This window comes from Copadichromis virginalis, linkage group LG5 (assembly GCF_057382275.1).
Source record: "Copadichromis virginalis isolate Kocher_CV1m ecotype Utaka linkage group LG5, C_Virginalis_male_GT1.1, whole genome shotgun sequence".
Lineage (NCBI taxonomy): Eukaryota > Metazoa > Chordata > Actinopteri > Cichliformes > Cichlidae > Copadichromis > Copadichromis virginalis.
The window spans coordinates 42,147,347-42,171,178 of NC_140622.1; the positions used below are offsets into that span (position 1 = coordinate 42,147,347).

General features: G+C 43.6%; 3 protein-coding genes across 3 annotated transcripts in view; 2 read left to right on the forward strand and 1 right to left on the reverse strand.

Annotated features, from left to right (window-relative positions):
- Positions 1-208: 208 nt before the first annotated feature.
- Positions 209-6,691, forward strand: LOC146710436 (deoxynucleotidyltransferase terminal-interacting protein 1-like). The gene is made up of 13 exons (XM_085457868.1): positions 209-529; positions 957-1,027; positions 2,188-2,284; positions 2,370-2,468; positions 2,587-2,646; positions 2,713-2,769; positions 2,843-2,898; positions 2,978-3,020; positions 3,221-3,279; positions 3,415-3,475; positions 3,610-3,681; positions 4,258-4,313; positions 6,440-6,691. Exons 1-13 carry the CDS (start codon positions 446-448, stop codon positions 6,546-6,548), a joined length of 924 nt encoding a protein of 307 aa, XP_085313994.1. The 5' UTR covers positions 209-445; the 3' UTR covers positions 6,549-6,691.
- A 12,637-nt stretch (positions 6,692-19,328) lies between these two features.
- Positions 19,329-21,340, reverse strand: polr2j (RNA polymerase II subunit J). The gene is made up of 3 exons (XM_085457869.1): positions 20,926-21,340; positions 20,295-20,403; positions 19,329-19,513 (listed from the first exon to the last, which is right to left on the reverse strand). The coding sequence occupies exons 1-3, from the start codon at positions 21,066-21,068 to the stop codon at positions 19,412-19,414; spliced, it is 354 nt and encodes a 117-aa protein (XP_085313995.1). The 5' UTR covers positions 21,069-21,340; the 3' UTR covers positions 19,329-19,411.
- A 2,072-nt stretch (positions 21,341-23,412) lies between these two features.
- The window catches only part of ctsa (cathepsin A), a 59,233-nt gene continuing 58,813 nt past the window's right edge, over positions 23,413-23,832 (forward strand). The window contains exon 1 of the mRNA XM_085457884.1: positions 23,413-23,477. Coding sequence (XP_085314010.1) covers positions 23,442-23,477 — 36 coding nt within the window. The 5' untranslated portion in view covers positions 23,413-23,441. The remainder of the gene's footprint in view (positions 23,478-23,832) is intronic.

The following is a 23,832-nucleotide window of genomic DNA, read 5'->3' on the forward strand; positions in this document are numbered from 1 at the left end:
AGCACACTGAGAGACAGAGCTGTGCAGGAAGTTTGATTTTGTCTTGGAGGAAAGTCAGAGAAAACGTGTGACGATGTTTATCCGATATGACATTAGTCAAACTCAAATCGATTTGAATGGGGAAATCGATTTTTTAAACCTACCTCTACACCTGTCTGCACAGGTGACCTCCTTACGATCACAAATCCTCCGGAAGTCAGTGCTTTTATTGTGAAGCGGTGACAGGAAGTGCGGTTGTATTCGGTTTTGCCGGAAGTGGAAGAAGCAGCAGCGAAGTTTCCGCGAAACAGACAATAAACAGGCAAAGTGGTAGCCACGTATCGATTATTGTTTGCTGAGTATCAGTTGATCGTCGGTCAGCTCGGGGCAGTAACCGTAAACACCTTTACGGCCGCTGATTGCCGTTAGCGCGGTCTTTGGCCCGGTTGGACCCGGATCGGAACAGATGGGGGCGCACCGCAGTGACGGAGGCCGGGACTGGCTGCAGCAGGACGGGCCGGAGCAGCCGGACCACCCGGAGCAGAGCCCGGTGAGGCCGCGAGCCACCGCACAAACATCTGTTACACGACACCGTGAATATTTTTTTCATGAAAGCTGGTGACGTCACAGTCACGGAATAAACCTAAACACGGTGGTCCGGGTAACTCCAGGAAATAGACGGAGCCCCGGCCCCCGCTTTTTGGTGTGTTTTTGTCAGAGTTGGCTCTCAGGTGGTTTGAGTCACGTGTCTGTTGTCAGGATAAGCCAAACACCCGCTCAGTTGAAAGTAATCCATTACTCTATAGGCAGCAATCTTTTACTATGTGTTAATGTTTGTCGGGAAACACAGGTGCGCTTCACCTGAACACCTGTACACTCTGTTTTCTAAATAACGTTGGGTTGAAAATGTCCTGGTGTGCTCTTACCTGTTCACACGTCATACAGTTACACTCATCTGTGTGTGTGTGTGTGTGTAGAAGCCGTGGAACTTGATGATCAAACACAGACAGATCCAAAGACGAGGACGGCGCTCTCACATGATGGTCAGGTAAGTGGACCGTTGGATCTGATTGGCTCGCACTTTCTGTGATGGTTGTGGCTCTGTACTATGACGAGAGTGCAGCATCCAGGATATGTTTCTGTTGGCTGGATCCACGTACCCTGAGTTTGGCGATCAGGATTGGAGGTCACACGAAGCTGGTTATCACCGCCCTAAGTTCACAGAGGGTTTCTCCTGCACGTTCACATGAAAGAGGCGGGTTTTTTGTGATTGTGACCAATCGCAAACTGGCATTTCATGTCTCACATCACTGTTCCGCCACAGAAAACGATCCCCATGAGCGCCATATCAGTAAAATGCAAATGAGACAGTTGTTCAGTCTTTTGTCGCACACAGTAAAAATCTTGCTTCTAGTTAATAGTTTTGTCACTGAGCGCGCTCACACTGCTGTCTGTTTGTAAGGTGGCGGCTGCACATTAAAGCTTCCTGTCCCACAGCCCGATGGAGGAAACAATGCAACGCAGGGTTTGTGCTTCATTCGGTTGGTTTATTAAAGTACGGCCTCTCGTGAATAACAGAACGAGTGGAAACGTCCCGCGCTCCTGACAGCGGTAGTTTTTGCTGCTGTGTATGGCGTAATACAAATCTGACCTGGGGTCAGCTGGTGCAGTACAGGTGTGCTGTTTCAGGATCACATATTAATGCTCGAAGACCAAAACTGTTAACTGCCAACAGAAAACAATCAAGAACTGAAGCTGAGGTGATTTATCATTGGTTACTGATGGTCGTCAGGGAAACACAAAGACATTGTTGTTAAAATCCTTAGACCCCTCCCACTGTCACCACAGCCGTCCGAGGCATCTTCCAAAGGATGCTGACACTATTTTCTGGAGCGCTCGTTGATCAGTAGGAAGTGATGTCGTACTTGTTGATCTCTGATCCGGATCTTAACCTGCTCTGGAGCAGGTGAGGTTCACAGTGTTAGTTACCATGGTGATGAAAACCAGGGGTAACCACCTGGATAAGCCAGGCTTCGTAGCGCAGACCTCTGAGCTCACAGGACGGGAAACGTAAACGCGGCCATTCAGTTTGTTTTTAAAAAACTTTATCAACAACACTCAGACGACAGGAGTCCAGGTGTGTCAGGGTTTCACCTTGAGCAGGACGTAGAGACAGACCTGCTCATCTGTCCTCACCTGTCTGTGCAGCTACACGGACCCTCAGGTGTCCATGGACCTGCTGCGTGCCGTGCTCCAGCCCAGCTTCAACCAAGACATCATGGCCGTGTTCAGTAAATATCAGAAGGTTAGCAGTCGCACTAAAAGGGGAGGGGGTGGAGTTATTTGGTTTGACCTGTGCAGGGGTTCGAGCAAGTGTGTTTGTGTTGCAGTTCTTCGAGAAGGCAGCAGAGAATGTGAAGGAGAACGTTGGAGACGACATTCAGACCGATCACCTGATCAAGGAGGCGTGCAGGAACGTCCTCGAACACGTGAGGCATTCTGATGCTCATGAGACCACCTGAACTCACCTGACAGGTGTACCTGTGAAGCCGGATTAGCTGTGTTGAGTGTAAAGCCTGATCTGTTTCCCTATGATTTCATCTCCAGGCCAAGCAGCTGTTTCCGGAGGCTGAGGTGAAGAGGGCGGTACCAGAGGCAATGATGAAGGTAGGTGTAGGAGCAGGCAGCTTACCTGGGAAGGTAGTCCGTGCCTCACCTGTTTGTTTCCCGCAGAGGCAACGAGTTGCTGATGACGACTGCAGCCAGAGAGGAAGCCCGCTGCACAAGAAGGTAACCACCCCCCCAACACACACACACTCACACACGAGTGCGATCACTGACTCTGATCACTTCCTGTCCTTAGAGAAAGATGCGTCCAGGTCCCGTGGCCTCATCTGATCGACCTCTGACCTTCTCTGTGTGAGTATCTAATAGGTGACATCATCGTCAGTGCACAGGTAGATGAACACACCTGACCGATGTCCATCTGTGTCCTCAGGGTGAAGCCCAAGTCTGAGCCCATCAAGAAGGAGGGGCCCAAGGTGAGTGGTTACTTGAACTGACAGGTGAACTCAACTGAAATAAATGTCTTCATCATCATCATCATCATCAGACCCAATAACACGGTGGCAGTGACCCAGTGTGACCCGATGGGGGCGCTGTGCTCTACAGCGTTGCCTTCATGTCGGGGGTGTAAAGTCGCCGCTGTGATGATGTCACAGTGACGCTGTCTGTGTTTCAGTGGGATCCGTCCAGACTCAGCGACAGCAGCACGTTCGTGCTCGGGTCAAGAGCCAACAAGTGAGTCCGCAGCAGCAACGCCAACAGGAAACGGCGTTCACACAACACTTAAACGTTTAAATCACACGTAAACCTCCACATAACAGCGATACGACGTTAAAATAACAAACATCTTATGTTGTGATGTCACTGCAGGGCGCTCGGAATGGGTGGGACCAGAGGACGAATCTACATCAAACACGCCGACCTGTTCAAGGTAAAATGCTGCATGACGTAACAGGAATCTGACATCTGCATCCATCTTTGGTATACAGTCTGTGGTCTGAAGGCCATGCTGAGTCTGCCTCACCTGTGTGTGTGTGTGTGTGTGTGTGTGTGTGTGTGTGTCAGTACGCAGCTGATGCCAAGGATAAACAGTGGCTGGCAGAGAGACACCACATGAGGGCGACAGGAGGAAAGATGGTGAGAAACTATGAAACGCGTCGACTGTGGCTCGCAAATCTCTAAAGTTAGAAATATCCTGTCTCAGAGTGACGCTGAAAAACTAGTTCATGCATTTATTACTTCCAGGCTGGACGACTGTAATTCATTATTATCAGGAAGTCCTAAAAACTCCCTGAAAAGCCTTCAGCTGATCCAAAATGCTGCAGCAAGAGTCCTGACAGGGACTAGAAAGAGAGAGCAGATTTCTCCTGTTTTGGCTTCCTGGTAAATCCAGGATTCAAAATCCTGCTCCTCACATACAAGGTCTTAAATAATCAGGCCCCATCTTATCTTAATGACCTTGTAGTACCATATCACCCTATTAGAGCACTTCACTCTCGCTCTGCAGGCCTACTTGTTGTTCCTAGAGTATTTAAAAGTAGAATGGGAGGCAGAGCCTTCAGTTTTCAGGCCCCTCTTCTGTGGAACCAGCCTCCAGTTTGGATTCAGGAGACAGACACTATCTCTACTTTCAAGATTAGGCTTCAAACTTTCCTTTTTGCTAAAGCATATAGTTAGGGTTATATGCTAACCCACTTCCTGTGTCTTGCTCAGGCCTACCTGCTGATAGAGGAGGACATCCAGGATCTGTCCCGCAGCGATGAGTACCGGTAAGTGCGTCACCTCCTGCTCTCAAGAACTTTGCTCAATGGTGAAGTAAAGATGTGAAGGAGACCTGATGACGACTTTCAGCCCTTTCCGGCTTGTTCTGTCACGGCCCCGTTTTGGGGTTTTCTATTAGGTGGTAGTAGTTGGTACCAGGGGCTTTTTTTTTTTCTTATTTTAAGTACGTGCGATGAGAAAATGTGACATCAACAGACTGCATGTCACTGATTGGCTAGTTGGTGCCATCACTTGAAGAGTCAGGGGGGCATGTCCTTCACACAAATCAAAAACACCGTATTTAAAACCCGGCAACGAGGGAAACGTTGCACAAACCAACACGAGACTCCTGATTTCTGCAGGTCAGGGACAGGTGTGTCAGGGTCTGGTTGCCTTGGTAAGTCTTTAATTGGTAGATGCTTTAGTTGCTCACTTGAAAGTTCAGTTAGGGCTGGATCAGGTGACCCTGAATCCTCCCTTAGTTATGCTGCGATAGTGTTTCTTCTTCACTCACTATGTGTTAACAGACCTCTCTGCACTGAATCATACTTGTTATTAATCTTCCACATAGCGCAGGGCGATATGGCCAAAAATATTTATCACGATATACGTTTGAAAATTTGCGATAACGATATAACTGACGCGAGACAAAATACTTTACAACTCCTCAACTTTATTAGTGCAAAACAACATCAATGTATTTCCACTTCAACAAGCAGCTGTTTTTTATCTGCATTAAAGTTATATAAACATTTAACAGTGCAAATGCAAATTCCTCGCTGACAGTTTAACCAAAAGACATTTCAGTGGAAACTGGCCGACACATGGCCTGTAAATGGTAAATGGCCTGTATTTATATAGCGCTTTACACATCCAGTCATCCACCCATTCATGATGGCAGCTACATTGTAGCCACAGCCGCCCTGGGGCGCACTGACAGAGGCGAGGCTGCCGGACACTGGCGCCACCGGGCCCTCTGACCACCACCAGTAGGCAACGGGTGAAGTGTCAGACTGTCAGAGCCGGGGCTCGAACCGGCAACCTTCCGATTACAAGGCGAACTCCCAACTCTTGAGCCACGATCGCCCATCGCACATCCTCAGCATAACCATGTATAACATCCACAACACTTTAAAAGAGGTTATACACACACAATACGGTAACATTATGCTGAAGCACAGTACGTATCACTCCGCGAGGCTCCGCCTACGATAGCCGTAACGCTCCGACAATCCATCAAGCGGTGCGGCTTCGTAGCTCAGCAAAGTCGTACTGAAACATTTGACAGATTTTCGAGCGCCGTGCACATAAAATCGTTTCCAGGTCAGTAAACACAACCAGAGTTCATACATAAGGCACACGGGATTATAAGGGGCTCTGTCGACTTTCAGAAAAATGGATTGATTTTAAGTGCGCCGTATTTTCCAAACAACACGGTAATAACGGCGGCCCGCTAGCATGCGCTACCAAAAATAGTGCTTTGTTGTGTATCTGACGGACGAAAGCTAAACCAGTTCCACACCAGTGAAGCTGCAGCGTTTTTACAAACCAGTTCAGGGTCATCGTTTCATTCAACGATCCACTTTCGCCCTTCTTATTCTCCGTCGCCGCCATGATTTTTCCACCATGTGCGTATGAAAACAAAGGCACTGCGCATGCGCGTTTTACCCATATTCTATCGCCATGTTTCATTTTCTTATCGTTGCCCAACATTATACTGTGAACGGTATGATATGGCCCCGCCCTACTGCCACAGCGTGTCTTTATCCTGTCTTCCTTCTCTCACCCCAACCAATCACAGCAGATGGCCCCGCCCCTCCCTTAGCCTGGTTCTGCCGGAGGTTTCTTCCTGTTAAAAGGGAGTTTTTCCTTCCCTCTGTCACCAAAACACTCGCTCATTGGGGGGTCAACTGATTATTGGGGCTATCTCTGTGTTATTGTAGGGTCTACCTTATGATATAAAACAGCTTAATGGCGACTGTTGTTGTTATTTGGCACTCACACCACTCTGACTGATATCAGCTGATACATATTGATCAGAGGCGCCACGCTGATTTCAAACAGACACGATCATTCAGTAACAAATCTGACCTGTGTGTGTGTGTGTCTGCGTGTGTCTGCGTGGTGCATTCAGGGACTGTCCGGACGTCAGGATGGACGAGCTGAAGCCGTTCTCGGTTCCTCAGTGGATGGTGGAGAAGATGCAGAGAGCCATGGAAGCTCAGAGAGATGCTGACCCCTGACCCTCATGCCCCTGGCACCCCCGTACATCTGTAGTAACCACAGATTAAATAAGAGATGGCCGTATCAGAGTGCAGGACGGCGATCATGTGACCAGTTGTTTTTATTTGTACTGTTTTTAAAAATTAAAAAATGTTTGTGAGTCTTTGAGGTGATCCGTCTGTTTAAGCGGTTTAAAAACAGTTTCAAGTAACAGGAAGTTCATCAGGTCTGAGCTCAGCCTGTGTGGCCTCATGCTGTACGGCATTCACACGACACACAGAAACATTTTCACCTTCTACAACAGGAATTTCACAGGTTCAGTCAAGAAAAAAAAGCTGGACAGTCAACGAGCTCCTTGCAGTTTAAAGAGTCGTGCTGACAGATGTTTCTCTGTCACAACAGCTTTTCTTCATCACGTAGAATAACAGTTAAATATTTGGCAGTTTCACTGGTTAAGATCAAATGGTATGAAGATATGAAAGAGTTGCTTTCCATATATTAATAATAATATAATAGTAATAATAACTTACTTAGTAATAATAACTTACCCCAGGACGCTTTATAGAGTCAGAAAGAACAACAACAGGAAAAAGGTGCAGGTTGAAGAGGTAGTTTTGAAGGACTCCAGTGATGGGCGGTGTGATGCTCGTATGGGAGAGACTTCCAGAGGGTGGGGTTCTGTCCTCAGAGGTGTAGCGGCTGGTGTGAGGGACAGAACGCACACCTGGCTGAGGCCGCAACATCTGAGACAGGTCCTGAGGGCGGGGCACTGAAAGAAGGGAGGCGTGACTTAACCAGGACCCAACGGAGATTTGTGAGGGTGGGGGTGATGTTTTTTTTCTAGGAACAAGTCCAGAAACTTGTGGCAGAGGTCAGGGGCAGGTAAAGTGAGAGAGGTGATGTTTAGGAGAGGTGAGAAGTAACTAAGTACAAATACTTTGTTACTGTTCCCGCCACCTGGATTACTGCAGTGAGTCCTGTTTGGGATTTACACCGAAGCCCTGGAGAGGCTCCAGTACATCCAGAACTGCAACATGCACAAAGTACAAATACTTTGTTACTGCAGAGAAAAGACAAAGAGCTACGTTCACTCAGACATGGAGGAAGATAAGAAAGAAGGACTGGAGAGGAAGAAGAGAGCTTAGATTTAAAAGTAGGATGCTCATTTAAAGCTCACATGGAAGTCCTCATGTTTCTAAATCTGTACGTGACACATGATGTTTGTTCATAAAGCTGCTGCTAAACACACTGAGGCAGACTCACTGTGTTATCTGAAGGCTGCAGGTTAATCAATCAATCAATCTTTATTTATAAAGCACTTTTCATACAAGAAATGTAGCACAAAGTGCTTTACATAGTTAAAAGCAGCCCACCCCACCCTCCAACTCACTCCCCGCACTCTCATTAACATAAATGATGTGAATACACACATATCCCCCCCACACACACACACACACACGCGCACACTTAAAGAGTAAAAATTGGGCTGGGTTCGCATGAGCCAAGTGAGGAAACACTATAACAGGGAGCCGTCTGCACCGGGAGCCGGTCACAGACCGCAGCCTCCAGGCTGGGCACACAGCAGGAGGGAGGCCAAGGAGCCCCCCAGCCAGGCTGAGAGGACCCAGCAGCCACGGTCGATCACAGCCCCGGTGCAGAGAGCGCCCTGTCATCAGCTGTGCAGGATGAACGGGTGGGTTTGCTGCCCTGTGATGGGTTTAAAGAACAGTGTGTGACTGCTGCACAGCGGCTGTGGGTTCATGCTCACAGTTAGTGTAGCAGAGACTCATTCACTGAATTTCACCTTCATACCAACTTTATAGTAAAGACAGCATAAACAGCGTGCTGTCAGTGTGGAGGATGGACTCAGCCAGGACGGCTCAGGAAACATCTGAATGAATCCAGGTGTGCACATCCACAGAGAGCAGCAGGTCAGCTGATGACAGCCTGCACAGTAGACATGACTGTGAGTCGTTCCCCACACTGAGACATTGCAGCTGATGGTGATGTGACTGCACACTGTTCTGTTTAGAGGCAAAGTCACGCTCTACAATGGAGGCAACAGGAAATAGAGACGTTTTTATTTTCCTTCTGATTCAAGCTTAGTATAATTACAACTTAAAAAAGAGACTAACATTTGTATTCCATCTACTGATGCACAGACTCAGCTGTGCACAGAAATAGAAACGAGCTAATTTCACTTTCTTACTTTGAGCACATTTTAGAGCTGGTACTTTAACTTTTACTGGGGTGTTTTTCACAGTAGTATCTGCATTTCTACTGTAGTACAGAGTGTGTGTAGTTTTGCCAGCTGTGATGATCAGTGAGGAGCAGAAGGAAGTTTGCAGACGATACTCTGATGTGGAGCGAGAGCAGGAAGCAGATGGAGGTATCCTCTGGAAGAAGAAAAGTCGGTAGGAAGAGAATACATAAGAATGAGCTGTCTGATTTATGGTACCCCCTCAGAGTGGGGTTTGTTTTTGTTTTTAACCTTTATTTATACATGCAGCCCCATTGAGAGTCATTGTCTGATTTAAAAGAGACCTGTTAACTTTCCCTGACCTCAGCTGCTTCCTGGAACAGGATCGTGGTCCTAGAAATGTTTTGGTGGAATGAAGGAAACCTTCATCACATGAAGCTGAAAGTATAAAGGGCCCCTCCCAGACGACTGTGGTGTTGGAGAGGGTGTAGTTGTGTACCCCATCAGTACTCTGATGGTTTCCCACAAACATAGAGAAGTCTGTGCATTATCAAACTAAAGATGAAACAGGCTGGAAGGACAAAAAACTCAGAGGTTTAAAGAATTCATTTCTAATATCTTCAGTTTAAACCAGAGGAAACATCTACGACCTCCTCCAGTGGTCTCAGGAAGCTCCCAGGAAACCCAGCTGAGTTTCTACTGATCACCTGAGGCCATCATTACCTGGTGTTTTTGGTTTTTTTACCCACACGTTGTTAGTCACTCCTCCCACCTGCTGCACAAAGTCACTGAGTGTAAACCGTCTGATTCCTGTAAATGGAGAGCCAACAAAACCAGACAAACAGCTGCAGGTAAAGCAGGAGCAACACCTGAAAGACCAGAAATTCAACGTCATTTTCGAGAAGTGAAAATGAAAGTGTGAGAGCTGCAGTCGAGTCCTGTTTGGACTTCCTGCTCTGACTGATGTTTACACATTTGGTACATCCAAAAGTACTTAAAACACTGTCACTTGACCCAGCGGTCTTAGCCAATGATAGGCCCGTCTCCAACCTTCTTTTGAACTCAAAACTCTTGACAGAGTTTGTTAAGGAATATATTCTAAAACACTTCTTCAGTAAAGACTCAGAGAAGAGAAACACACAGAACTTCTTGCTAGCAAGGGCAGCCTCCAGACTGAGACTCGCACTGAGGACTGCCCCGGTCTTTATTTATACTTCAGTGGGTGTATGTGTGTGTGTGTGTGTGTGTTCTGCTGATCAAAGGGTCATATAACATAAAAGCACAAAAGGAAACATCCTTGGTCAGGAAGAGGGTAGTCTCCCCCTCACCCTAGATAACATGGTGAGGAAGTCCAGCAGTTCATCTATATGTAAAGAAGGCACTTAAACTAAAACAGACATAGCTACGTTAAAACAATAAAACAAAGTACGACCTCTCTCATGCTCCCAGGACGTGGGGGTGAACACCCTAGAATGTCACAGACCTCCTAGGATGAGACATTCTTTCAATATGCCACCAACTATATACTTCTACACACAAGTGATTACATGCAGTATTCTACCAAATGCAAACTTATATCACTGAAAGATTACTGACTACTAAGTACAATTTTCCATTGACAGAGTTGGTTGTAAAACAGCTAACTTACGAGGGGTCCAGGCAACGAGGCAGTGAGCTTTGAAGTATAGCTGAGAAAAACACACCAGCCTGCTAAAGATCAACAAAGAGCTTTGGCTGTCTGACCATAAACAGAAGTTCTTCTAAACGAGAATGGAAAAGAGAAGTCTCAAAATTATTTTCAAAGTCAATAAAAATCTGCTTTAGAAAAACAAATTAAAGACAAGGCAGGAAGCTATGTACTGGTTAAAGGGACCCTGGTAAATACATATATACTCCTGGGAGAGCAACAACACCTCACCAAGCAGCTATAGAGCTGGTTTACTTGATAACACATAAAATACACCCAAGAGCGGACTATTTTTTTCTGAACACTGGACAGAGGCAAAGATTTAAAGAATGCAAGACAGGAGGATGATGATGATCAATAATCGACTTTGCAATCATATCAGCTCTATGGCCATATGCTCCTGATACTCAGGTAAAGAAAGGGCTGAGCTGTTAACTGATCTCCACCCGGTGGTGAACTTGATCAAACTCTAAAAACTAATTCAGAGGCTTAGTAAATATCACTATAAATATAAGTTAGATGAGCCTGGTACAATCTATGAATATCCTTTTAGTAATTATTTGAGTTTGATAAGTTGAAATAATGTCTAAAAATGTTAACGTATGTGTTTGTGTTGAATTAAGGTATTTATTTACATTTATCTCAGACAATAAATTCAGTATGTGGTTCACAGAATACCTTCTTTGCATGTGCTTAATATTTTTGTTTAAAATTGAATCAAAACATTTGAGAAACAGGCATCTATACTCATCAGCATCTTGTACTAAAATCATTAATTATTAAAATCAATATTATGTATTGTCAGCAACTACAACTGAAAAGTGTAAGTAAAACACGATAACGTAGAGTAATTGAGTACCATGAGCCTTTTTCATTGTTTTGTTCATTTGGTTTTTTAAATACTCTGAGCGTTTGTGTTTGCTCTCCTGGTTTGACATTCATCCTTCAAGTATGTGAGGCTTTGAGCTAAAAGGGGAGAGGCTCTTGTCTTTTTAGTGCTTCTTTATTGCCATGTTTATAAAACTTAAATTTTCATTTGGAAAAATGTTAACATGTGGTCATTTTTCATACATGTATTATGAAACACACAATTACATATTAGTTTGTTTGGTTTTTTAGACTTAGACTACCAGTGAAATACAATAACATTCATATTTGAATGTCAGGGGGCGATCGTGGCTTAAGAGTTGGCAGTTCGTTTTGCAATCGGAAGGTTGCTGGTTCGAGCCCCGGCTTCAACAGTCTCGGTCGTCTACTGATTGCCTACTGGTGGTGGTCAGAGGGCCCGGTGGCGAGTAGACTTTATCACAGTAGATGTCTTTCTGAATGCGCTGTAACTGAGTTTAAGAATATAATCCACCCACTGTTATCATCTTCAATGCCCTGTACCAACACAGAGCAGAGCAGCTATCTGAACACTACTCCAACAGAGGTCGATTATCTTGTTAATAATTTTAGCATTAGAGAAAAAATTACCAGTAATCATCCCACAGATGTAACATTATCTACAGCTACTCTTAGTACCATTGATGTTAAGTTAGACTCTTTTTCTCCAATTGATCTTTCTGAGTTAACTTCAATAATTACTTCCTCCAAACCATCAACGTGTCTTTTAGACCCCATTCCTACAAAACTGCTCAAAGAAGTCCTGCCATTAATTAATTCTTCGATCTTAAATATGATCAACCTATCTCTAATGATTGGCTATGTACCACAGGCCTTCAAGCTGGCTGTAGTTAAACCTTTACTCAAAAAGCATCTCTAGACCCAGCAGTCTTAGCTAATTATAGGCCAATCTCCAACCTTCCTTTATATCAAACATCCTTGAAAGAGTAGTTGTCAAACAGCTAACAGATCATCTGCAGAGGTTTATTTGAAGAGTTTCAGTCAGGTTTCAGAGCTCATCACAGCACAGAAACAGCTTTAGTGAAGGTTACAAATGATCTTCTTATGGCCTCTGACAGTGGACTCATTTCTGTGCTTGTCCTGCTAGACCTCAGTGCAGCGTTCGATACTGTCGACCATAATATCCTATTAGAGCGATTAGAACATGCTGTAGGTATTACAGGTACTGCACTGCAGTGGTTTGTATCATATCTATCTAATAGACTCCAGTTTGTGCATGTAAATGGAGAGTCCTCTTCACACACTGAGGTTAATTATGGAGTTCCACAGGGTTCAGTGCTAGGACCAATTCTGTTTACATTATACATGCTTCCCTTAGGCAGCATCATTAGAAGACATAGCATACATTTACACTGCTATGCAGATGACACCCAGCTCTATCTGTCCATGAAGCCAGATAACACACACCAATGAGTTAAACTGCAGGAATGTCTTAAAGACATAAAGACCTGGATGGCCGCTAACTTTCTGCTTCTTAATTCAGATCAAACTGAGGTTATTGTACTCGGCCCTGAAAAGCTTAGAAATATGGTATCTAAGCAGATTCTTACTCTGGATGGCATTACCTTGGCCTCCAGTAACACTGTGAGGAACCTTGGAGTCATTTTTGACCAGGACATGTCCTTCAACGTACATATTAAACAAATATGTAAGACTGCTTTCTTCCATTTGTGCAACATCTCTAAAGTTAGAAATATCCTGTCTCAGAGTGACGCTGAAAAACTAGTTCATGCATTTATTACTTCCAGGCTGGACGACTGTAATTCATTATTATCAGGAAGTCCTAAAAACTCCCTGAAAAGCCTTCAGCTAATCCAAAATGCTGCAGCAAGAGTCCTGACAGGGACTAGAAAGAGAGAGCAGATTTCTCCTGTTTTGGCTTCCTGTTAAATCCAGGATTCAAAATCCTGCTCCTCACATACAAGGTCTTAAATAATCAGGCCCCATCTTATCTCAATGACCTTGTAGTACCATATCACCCTATTAGAGCACTTCGCTCTTGCTCTGCAGGCCTACTTGTTGTTCCTAGAGTATTTAAAAGTAGAATGGGAGGCAGAGCCTTCAGTTTTCAGGCCCCTCTTCTGTGGAACCAGCTTCCAGTTTGGATTCAGGAGACAGACACTATCTCTACTTTCAAGATTAGGCTTCAAACTTTCCTTTTTGCTAAAGCATATAGTTAGGGCTGGACCAGGTGACCCTGAATCCTCCCTTAGTTATGCTGCAATAGGCGTAGGCTGCCGGGGATTCCCATGATGCACTGGGTGTTTCTTCTTCACTCACTATGTGTTAACAGACCTCTCTGCATTGAATCATATCTGTTATTAACCTCTGTCTCTCTTCCACAGCATGTCTTTATCCTGTCTTCCTTCTCTCACCCCAACCAATCACAGCAGATGGCCCCGCCCCTCCCTGAGCCTGGTTCTGCTGGAGGTTTCTTCCTGTTAAAAGGGAGTTTTTCCTTCCCACTGTTGCCAAAGTGCTTGCTCATAGGGGGTCATATGATTGTTGGGTTTTTCTCTGTACCTATGAAGCACCTTGAGGCGACTTTTGTTGTGATTTGGCGCTATATAAATAAAATTGAATTGAATTGAGTGTCCGGCAGCCTCGCCTCTGTCAGTGCGCCCCAGGGTGGCTGTGGCTACAATGTAGCTGCCAGCAGTGTGTGAATGACTGGGTGTGTAAAGCGCTTTGGGGTCCTTAGGGACGAGTAAAGCACTATAGAAATATAGGCCATTTACCATATTTAATATTAAATACAATTTTGATTACGTTCAGTTTACAATATGAAGTAAATGGAACAAAATTTTGGATTAACTGACCGTCTATATTTCATTTACACTGACCAAGCATGTCAGTGTTATTTACTAAATTTTTTCATGTTTGTGTAAAACTACAATTATTCATTTCAACTTAATATGTTTAAGCTTTAGCTATTCAATTGATCAAGTATATTGACCAGATTTGACTGGTTTCCAATCTACTCAATATTTTTAAGTGTAAAAGTGTTGCCTCAAAAATTTTAAGTAAATGTCAGTTTTAGTTTTTCGAGTGCAGGTGGTGGGGGAGGAAACTGGATAGACGCAGCTAAACGTATGGTGAGGGTGTGCTGGGAACACCTGGCAGAGGCCTCGGTCTGCGAGATCTTCAGCTCACACCTCCATCAGACCTTTGACAGCATTCTGAGGGACACTGAGGACATTGAGTCCTAATGAACCTGCTGAAGCTGCTGCAAGGAGCTGCGAGGTACTTGGTACCTGTTGTGGTGGTGACTCCCGAACCAGACAGTGGACACCGGAGGTGAAGGGACCTAAGTATTACCTAAGTAGACGTATGAAGCATTGACTATTGTCTCTGGATAATACAAGATACAACATTAAGGACCCAGATACTGCATAAAGAAGAGGAATCACAAAAGGCATTTGTAATAGATGCACGACAGACCCGACCACGTTTCCACGCTTTTCAGCATCTACGCACAAACGGCTGCAGCTTTGCAGCTCGCAGCCACACACACTAACAACACTACAGGACCCAGTTCAGCCGGCGAGCCAGGATTGTCGATGCCGCTCAGGTGCGCCCCCCTGCAGCGCCTGACTTCCCTGCTCCAGCTGAACAACATAACATTTTGATAGCTGAGATCACAGAGAGAGAACTAAATGGCGCCATCTCCAGGCTGAAAGCTAGAAAGACACCTGGAGGCTTTCCTTCAGAACGGTGCAGAGTATTCTGGAATGAATTATTACCATGCCCACTAAAGGCCTGTAGTGCAAATCAAAAATGCCACCTTCGTGGAATGAAATGGTCCTTTCAATCATCGCTAAAGACAGAAAAGGCGAGCTATTGTGGATCATATGGGCCGATTTCTGTGTCGAACGTTGATCACAAATTGTTTCTTCCCAAGCGAAACAAATGCTCCCACATCTTATACACAATATACACTTTGTTTTGCAGAGACAAGCTCATGACAACATTAAATGCTCGTCACATATCTTACATTATATTCAACAAACCAAACTAGAGGCTTTACTGGTGAGTGTGGATACAGTCAGCTGGGCTTTCTTATAGAAAGTTCTGGAACAAATTGGGACACCTCATAATTGTATTCAGCTGATTCGTACTCTATAATATCCATCTTCCAGGATTAAAATGACTGGACATCTGTCTATCCATCACACTGCAGCGCGGTTCGAAGCAAGGCTGCCCCCCATCGCTGCTCTGCTTCTCTATATACAGAGAAAGTATTAAAGGTATTCATATAAATGGAGAAGAACACAAAGTGGCTTTGAGTGCGGATGATGTCTTAGTACATAAAAATATACATGTGAGCCTAATAAAACATTTTCCTCTGGTTACAAAGTGCATAAGATACAACTTAACATTGAACTACAAACCTCTGAAACAACTTAATGGATCAGCATTCAGTGAAATGTTTGGGTATTTATTTGCCAAAAGACATCTCTCGATTGGCAGAAGCTAAATGTGCTCCCTTACTCAATAAGATTAAAGAAGATAAAAGAAGGTGGAGTTCAGTTTCCTTCCTCAGTTTGAGCCACATTGTGTGAACATGAACTTGCTTCTGTGGTATCTCTATTTGTTCCAGGCGCTCCCAGTGGAAACCACCCAGAAGGATTTTCAGCAATTGATAAAATCATTTCCAGATTTATTTGGCAAAGTAGAAGACCTGGGGCTCAATTCAATTCAATTCAGTTTTATTTATATAGCGCCAAATCACAACAAAAGTCGCCTCAAGGCGCTTCATAGATATAAACCATTACAACTTTATAAAGAAAAGAGAGGTAAGCGTAACCAAGGTGACCTCCGACCCCACTTCCAGCCATCATTGCGGTGGGAGTGAACTTTGCATAAGCTGTCGCTGTGATTGGTGCGCTCCCTGACTTACCAAACCTTAAAGCGTATTTTTATGCGGCTCAAATCAAGCCTCTTGTTTATACGTGTTGTCCTGCCAGATGGAACGACACTCAACACTGAAAGACCCACCAACCCAAGCAGTTCTGGCTCGTACATATTTGGCTATGCATGTAAACATGATCCAAAACCCCCGGGTCAAAACTCAGTTGAAAATATGCGACAAAGCAAAAGAGGAAAGTTAGATGGTAAAATTCAGATACTTCAATGGTGCACATTTGACCCTGGGTTTAGGCCTGACCTCCTAGATGGCACATTTAAACACAGTGTGAAGACCTTTTCTTCACTCACACAAAACAAAAGAGTAAAAGACGTTGTCATCTTGTCAAGACTGATCGATCCTTTAAGGGGACTTTATCATCATTATCAGCTTAAAACTTCAGACTAGTTTAGATAGCTGCAATTAAGGAACTACTTGCAGCAGAACATTGTCACCAAAACTGATCTAGATGATCGAATACTGATCGTTATCTGAAGGCTAATGGGAACAACTTAGTTATGGGTACATTTCACAAAGAGTTGTTGACCAGGAAGCCTCACTCTACGCGCTATGTTAAAGAAATGAGGGAAACATTCCAATATGAAGACTGGTTGGATGTAAGCCCTCGTGGAAATGTACAAATTCCAATATATGGGAGGACTTTAGCTGGAAATGTCTGATGCAGTTTTTCATAACACCACAGCAAATGGTCCACCTGGACACAGGTACGCTCAGCTGTCAGAGGTTATGTGGAGCATTGGCAAAGATTTGGGGACTGCCTGAAGATTAAACCCTTTTGGCTTGAGTTCCACAAATCTTTAATCACTATATTTTAAGTAAATAACATATCTTTCCAATTTTCCACCATATTATTATGAACTTCTGATAATTTGCAGGGCCTAGCAAATAAATATCTTTTTACATTTCTGAGAGAAGCAGCCAAAAAGGCTGGCTCCCTCCTGGGCCTCCCACAATATCACAGTGGAAAAATATAGTGAATGAAATGTGATGGGCTCTATGACATTTTCAATGCGGCTTAAAAACAGAACTTTTGTCAAATTGTGGAGCAACAGGGTCAGTTTTATTACAGCCAGACTTTGTTGAAATTGTTCCTGTTTTGGATTTTGGAGTAAAATGTTGTCCCTGTGATTTTTTTCATCAGGCAATAATGTGCGTCCTGTGTGGGTTTGTAAAGAAGATTTAGAATAATTTCACTAGAAATTATGCCATACTTTTTTTAAAATCTCTTGGAAAAGGTGGAGCCACAAACAAATGATCAATACTTTGAGATCATCAAGAACATCTTAAAATGGAAAAACTAACACTAAACTAGAACTCTGGGATGCACAACTGGGAAAAATGCTAGCAACAATTAAAAACACAAAAAATATATAGAGACTGGAGAAAGAAGTGACCCAGACACACTGTTCTGTAAAGACTCGGTTTAGTCACACAGACATACGAGTGTACTGTAGCAGATCTGAACTGACCAGAAGGAACAGGAAGTGGAAAACTGATCATCCGCAGAGAAACGGTTTATTTTTTGCTAAAGTAGTTATGTCTGGATCAGGTGACCCTGAATCCTCCCTTAATTATGCTGCAATAGGTGTAGACTGCTGGGGGATTCCCATGGTGCACTGGGTGTTTCTTCTTCACTCACTATGTGTTAATAGACCTGAATCACACTCTGCTGAATCACACTTGTTATTCGTGAAATTTGTGTCTGCAGGTTGATCCCTCCTCTCAATCAGTTGGACTTACTAAGGAACCTCAAGAACAAATCCGGACTCTCATTCAGGTCTGAAAGTTTCCACACAACGACTGCACAATAACTGCACCAGTGAGCCAAAAACCCTCCTCGAACTAACCTGAGAACACCTGAGAACATTTCAGGAGCTAAAATGCTAACAGACACTTTGCATTAAATAGTAATTATTAATCTCTGTCTCTCTTCCACAGCATGTCTCTATCCTGTCTTCCTTCTCTCGCAGCAGATGGCCCCGCCCCTCCCTGAGCCTGGTTCTGCTGGAGGTTTCTTCCTGTTAAAAGGGAGTTTTTCCTTCCCACTGTCGCCAAACTGCTGCTCGTAGGGGGTCATATGATTGTAGGGTTTTTCTCTGCAGGGTCTCTACAATATCGCCTTGAGGCGACTGTTGTGATTTGGTGCTACATAAACAAAACTGAATCTTCTAAATTTGTGACACGCCATTTCCTCTCCAGCTTACGAGTCATCTGCTTTAGGCTACGTGTTTGAGAATTATACCACGGAGTCAGGTACTTCTGATTTGAGACCTTAGTTTTCACAGGAGCGACAGTATCCAGAGTCGTACGTAGTGAGGAGGTAAAGTTATTAACAAGATGATCGACCTTTGTTGGAGCAGCGTTCAGGTAGCTGCTCTGTGTTGGTACAGGGCATTGAAGATGATAACAGTGGGTGGATTATATTCTTCACCCTCCGCGTCGCATGAATAACTGCCCGTCTTTGACTGCTTTGATTTCACCTTGACTGTTTTTCCTTGCCTTGCTATCATTCTTTTCAGCACAACCTCATGTTTCACTTTATAGTTATTTTTTTCATTTTGACATAAAGTATAAACACAATTGACCTAAAAAGTAAATAAATAAAACCCGAGTGGGAAGAGTTGGACTTCTTCTATGAAAACATATTTAATTAATCATTTTCATAACTCGAACGCAAATATAAATTATAAACTGGTAAACTCAGTATGAACCGGAGCTTTTTTTTTGCAAATATTTTCATTGAAAAAAAGAAAACAACACAGTACTTGCACTTACCGAAATACAATTAACCTGTCTTCATTTTCCTAAGTAAATATACTTATATATGAAAAAAACTGAACTGGAGCTTTGAGCTAATCAGGTCACTGCACAGCAGGTTTGTGCTGTAGATGAAGGAAAAGCTGTTTTTGGAAGGGTGACAATGATCAGAGTATTTCTTCTTTCTGTTATTGTTTGCAAACAGTTCTGTCTAATGATCTGTTAAAGCAAACACAGGAAAATGTTGACCAGCACTTTAAACTTCAATCAGCTGCAAGCAGCCACCGCCTGAGCTACAGGTATGTCACACACACTCATCAGGATATGGCATCACAGGCTTTATTTAAAAGAAACAGAAGACAAACAGAGGACAGGTAACTGGAAGTGACATCATGATGGGGCGGGGTCACTCTATGCCTTCCTGTTTGTCTTTGATGGCGACTCTGAAGCGTTCCTCCAGCAGTGACAGCTCGCTGATCAGGTCAGTGATAGCGTTCGTGAACGCTTCCTGTCAGGAACGACATCATTTCCTGTCATTTAATTTCACTTCCTGTAACTAAGAGCTGTAATCAGAAGTGTGTTCCAAGAAGCAAGTTTAGTTTATGAGGGAAACTCGGGTTTGCTGTTCCAGAAAGGCAGTTACCATGGTAACACTTATTATAATCAATCACTCTGATGGATAAATGGATCTTATTCGAGTGAAGTTCAGGCTGAGATGGCTTTAAAACTAAAGCTGAACTAAATGTGTTTAAAGTCACTGCAGACAGTCTGATTGTAATCTGATTACATTTCACATTGAAATGTAATCAGATTGAGGTTCGGTCATTTAAAGTCAAAATGAGCCTCGGCAGATTTTCCACTGAAAATCACCTGAGTCAGCCTCGGCAGGTCGACCCAGAACCAGATCAGCCAGAACATGGGCTCCGTGACGGATCAGCAAACCAAGTCCATTTGCACAGCAGGACGGATCCAAACAGATTTTTGATCAGGGATTCAGATCGGATAAATCCCAGATCCAGGTCTGCTTGGTCATGTCCCAGCTGATCCCATCTGGATCCGCTCACAGCTCTGCTCTGATCTGCATTCCTGATTTAAAATGTGTCATTCTTTCAAAACTATCCTGATACATCCTGATCCTGTAGAAGCTGAGACGTCTGTAATAGTATGCACATAACCCAGTGGGAACACGCTCAGAGCTGAATGAACTAACCAATCACCCTTCTGGAACAGGAAACTCAGAGTCTGATGAACATACTTCCTGGAATATCCCACAGGTGTGTGCGTGTTACCTGTGGGCTGTAGTCAGGTGTGGTCTGCACTCTGATGACGATCTTGTGCTCCAGAGGATGAGGAACTTTATAACCAGCAAACAGAACCTGAGGGTCCTTCAGCAGCTGACTGACCACACACACACACACACACACACACACACACACACAGAAAGTCATTTGATTGGTGGACAGACTGTAAGGATGAGCAGATTAGTGTGAATGATGTGTGTGCAGCTCACAGGAAGAATATTTGAGGATCAGTTCATTAACTTTGCTGACTTTATGATCAGGCACTGGGACAGCCGCCTATGGTGGCTTACACTAAGACCTGTTTCCCATCAGCAGCATGTCATGGTTTATTAAAAAACAAAAAGCAAGCAGAGATCAAATATTACAAGACTATGTTCTGGTTTTCTGAAAAAACCTCCTAGCTACCTGTAAGACGGAACCACCTGCAGGCTGCGTGCTAGCATCTGTCTCTGAGCCGCTGCTTAGCGTTTGTCTGGCTGTTAGCCTCAACTTAGCCAGCTGTGAAGCCGGGTCTGGGACCCTTACGCTCGGATGACTTTAGCGGGCTGTTGTTAGTTAGCCTGTTGTTAGCCTGGATGTAGCGGTGTGATGCCTTTGCGGCCGTGTCTCAGGGCCTTACGCTCGGATGATGTTGCCCAGCGTGTGGTCCTCCTTGTTCAGGGTGAACAGGCAGGCGTTCGGGACTTTGGTGTCCTTGCTGATGCTGATCTTTTTCTCCCCTTCGAACAGCAGGAACGACTCGAAAGCGGGAGGCGCGTTCATCTTACCTGTTCGCTGCTGCTGCTGCTGCTGCTTCCTCTAAATTTTATTGTCGGTTGGCAAACAACTGAATGGTGCATTACCGCCTCCAACTGGTGTGGAGTGGGGACTGGAGCGTCGCTCAAAAAAACCCAAACCCCTATTCGCTGACGTTTTGGGTCAGTTGTCTTCTCTCCACCTGATATTTCTGACACCCGAATATAACATGTTCTATCGTTTCCTCTTCTCCACTGTCGTCACATTTCCCTGTATTATGTTTCCCTATCATGAATAGTGTAGTGTTCAAACCAGTATGTTCTAATCTTATTCTCGATATGGCCACCTCCTCTCTCCTACTCCTTTCTGAGCTCCTCATTTCACCTTCCCTCCTTTGGATTTCATCCAATCACGTCCCCTCTTTTCCTCCTCCCACTGTTTTGCCATCTTTTCTTCATTTCTTGCCTTACCATACTCTTTATCTCTGTCTAGCTAATACCCAGGTCGACTATCCCGTGTTTTGTGGCTTCCTTTGCAGCTCTATCTACCATTTCATTTGCTCTGGCCCCACAGTGAGCTGGAATCCATAAAAACACGCCTGTAAGTCCCGTCATGTGTATTCTGTGAAGTGTTGCTGAACCTCTGCTAGGACATCTGCTCTGCTTTCTGAGCGGCTACTCTGTAAACTGATCAATGACAAGCCTGAGATCTGGGACTCTCCACCATTTGACCCAAGATCTAAAGAAGCTTCTCGGATGAGAGGTGAAACGCCTTCAAGCAACATAAAGAAGTCCAGACGCTTTTCTTTCCAAGCTCCTTAGACTACAATGACCTGGATGACTGAGAACCTCCACAGACAATGAAAATAAAAAGAAAACATTAAATGTAGTGTATGTGTTAAAAAATGAAATACATCATTCAAAAAGATGTGGAATTGTTTCACTGACTGTTTGACAGTTTTACAGTACAAGATTCATCCAGATCATTTCTATAGTTTTAATAAATTGGTTTGTTATTCGACCTTGTTGGTGATTAAATACTTCTTATTGTAAGTCCATATCAATGGCTCATTAATATTCATAAAGTTACTGTTCCAGTAAAACTGACAGTGAGGGGTTACAGGACAATGAATCATATATGTTTTATCCAGTATATTAATGGCATCTCTGAGAACATCTTTATTCAGTGCTGTCTGTATATTTGGTCCATTTGTGTCATCATGAAACACTGTACTGTGTTCTCTTACAGATACGGGAACATCACAGGTCCTCACAAACACAGGATATGGAAGAAAATGACCTTTTTACCTTCACTAGCTGGGACACATCATTAATATTATTTTGGATCCTTATATAATATTGATTTATTTCTGTTTTCCCACACAAAGTAATAAAGTGCAGCATCGACTGTTCTACGAATGATTTAGGAACATTTTTACTTTTGCAGGATACACTGAGTGTGAATATCCCTGTTTAAGATAAAAGGATCAGTGATCGATCGCTCATGAGCCACAGATCAAATCTGTTTTTCATTTTTGGATTTAAATGCTGGAAATTAGAAATGACCCTCTCAGACTGATCTCGACAGATGTTAGTTCCCAAATAAGTCACCTGTTCTTTGACAGGAAAACCTTCTGTAAGGACACAAGCCTCTCCGACAGGAACAGGACACATTTTCATGTTTAAAGTCAGACCTGATACTCCAGAGAAAGCATTAATGCAGTTTATCATCTTTGTTTTGAACTCATCTTTAATGAAGACAGCTGTATCACCTGCGAGCTAACAGCATTTCATTTTCTGATGGAAACTCTCCGAGTGGTTCCCACCAGGGGCGGAGCGTGAGGGTGGCTTACGGGGCTTAAGCCCAGGTTGTTTTGTCAGAAGCCCGGGGTCTTTTGGAGTGTAATTTTTTCATAGTTAGATGCCTGGCTGACAACTGTATAAAACAAAAAGTACACACAATATTCGAAGCACATAGTGCACACTGTGGGAATTTACGACTGTGCATGAATCCCCCCCTGATATTGGTATGATCCGAGCTCAGGCACTAAGCGACTGAGCGAGGGGGCGGGGCAGCTGCTGCCTGTGAGTGCGCTGTTGGAGAAACGCAGCCAGCCATACTAAGGAGAGCTTAAGTTTGAGCAGGTACCAAAGAAAATCATTCGTACTGTACAAATAATGTAAATATGACGGTGCATCACGAAAGATTGATATCAAACTGATCACTTGACCCATATTACGTTACTCGCTCTTCAAGTGAATCAACAAATGGCGAAATGAAAAGCCGAACAAATGCTATTTTTTTTTTTTAGCGATTCTTAGCTTACATGTGTTTATTTCATATTTTCAGTTCTTACCCTCCCCGACTAAATCGGTTTCAGTTATGTACTGAAATATAAGAATGGACATTAGAGGCTTCTTTCAAAGAAAAACTCAGGTAAATGTTATTTTATATATTATGCTTTGTATGTTGTTCAGTATATTTCTATGCAAAATAAGAGGGATTTCAGTACACAGCAGGATATTCACATTTGTAACCAGATATTTACACTTTAGGGAGAAAACATAAAACATTTTTACTGTACAACATCAATTTAGAGTAAACTTTTGTTTTAGATAAATATTGAAATATCTTTTGAATGAGTTAAATGTCAGAATAAAGAGACAGAGCTGTCTATTTATCATCACTTTCATCAAATGTAGGAGTACATGTACAGGGAGTGCAGAATTATTAGGCAAGTTGTATTTTTGAGGAATAATGTTATTATTGAACAACAACCATGTTCTCAATG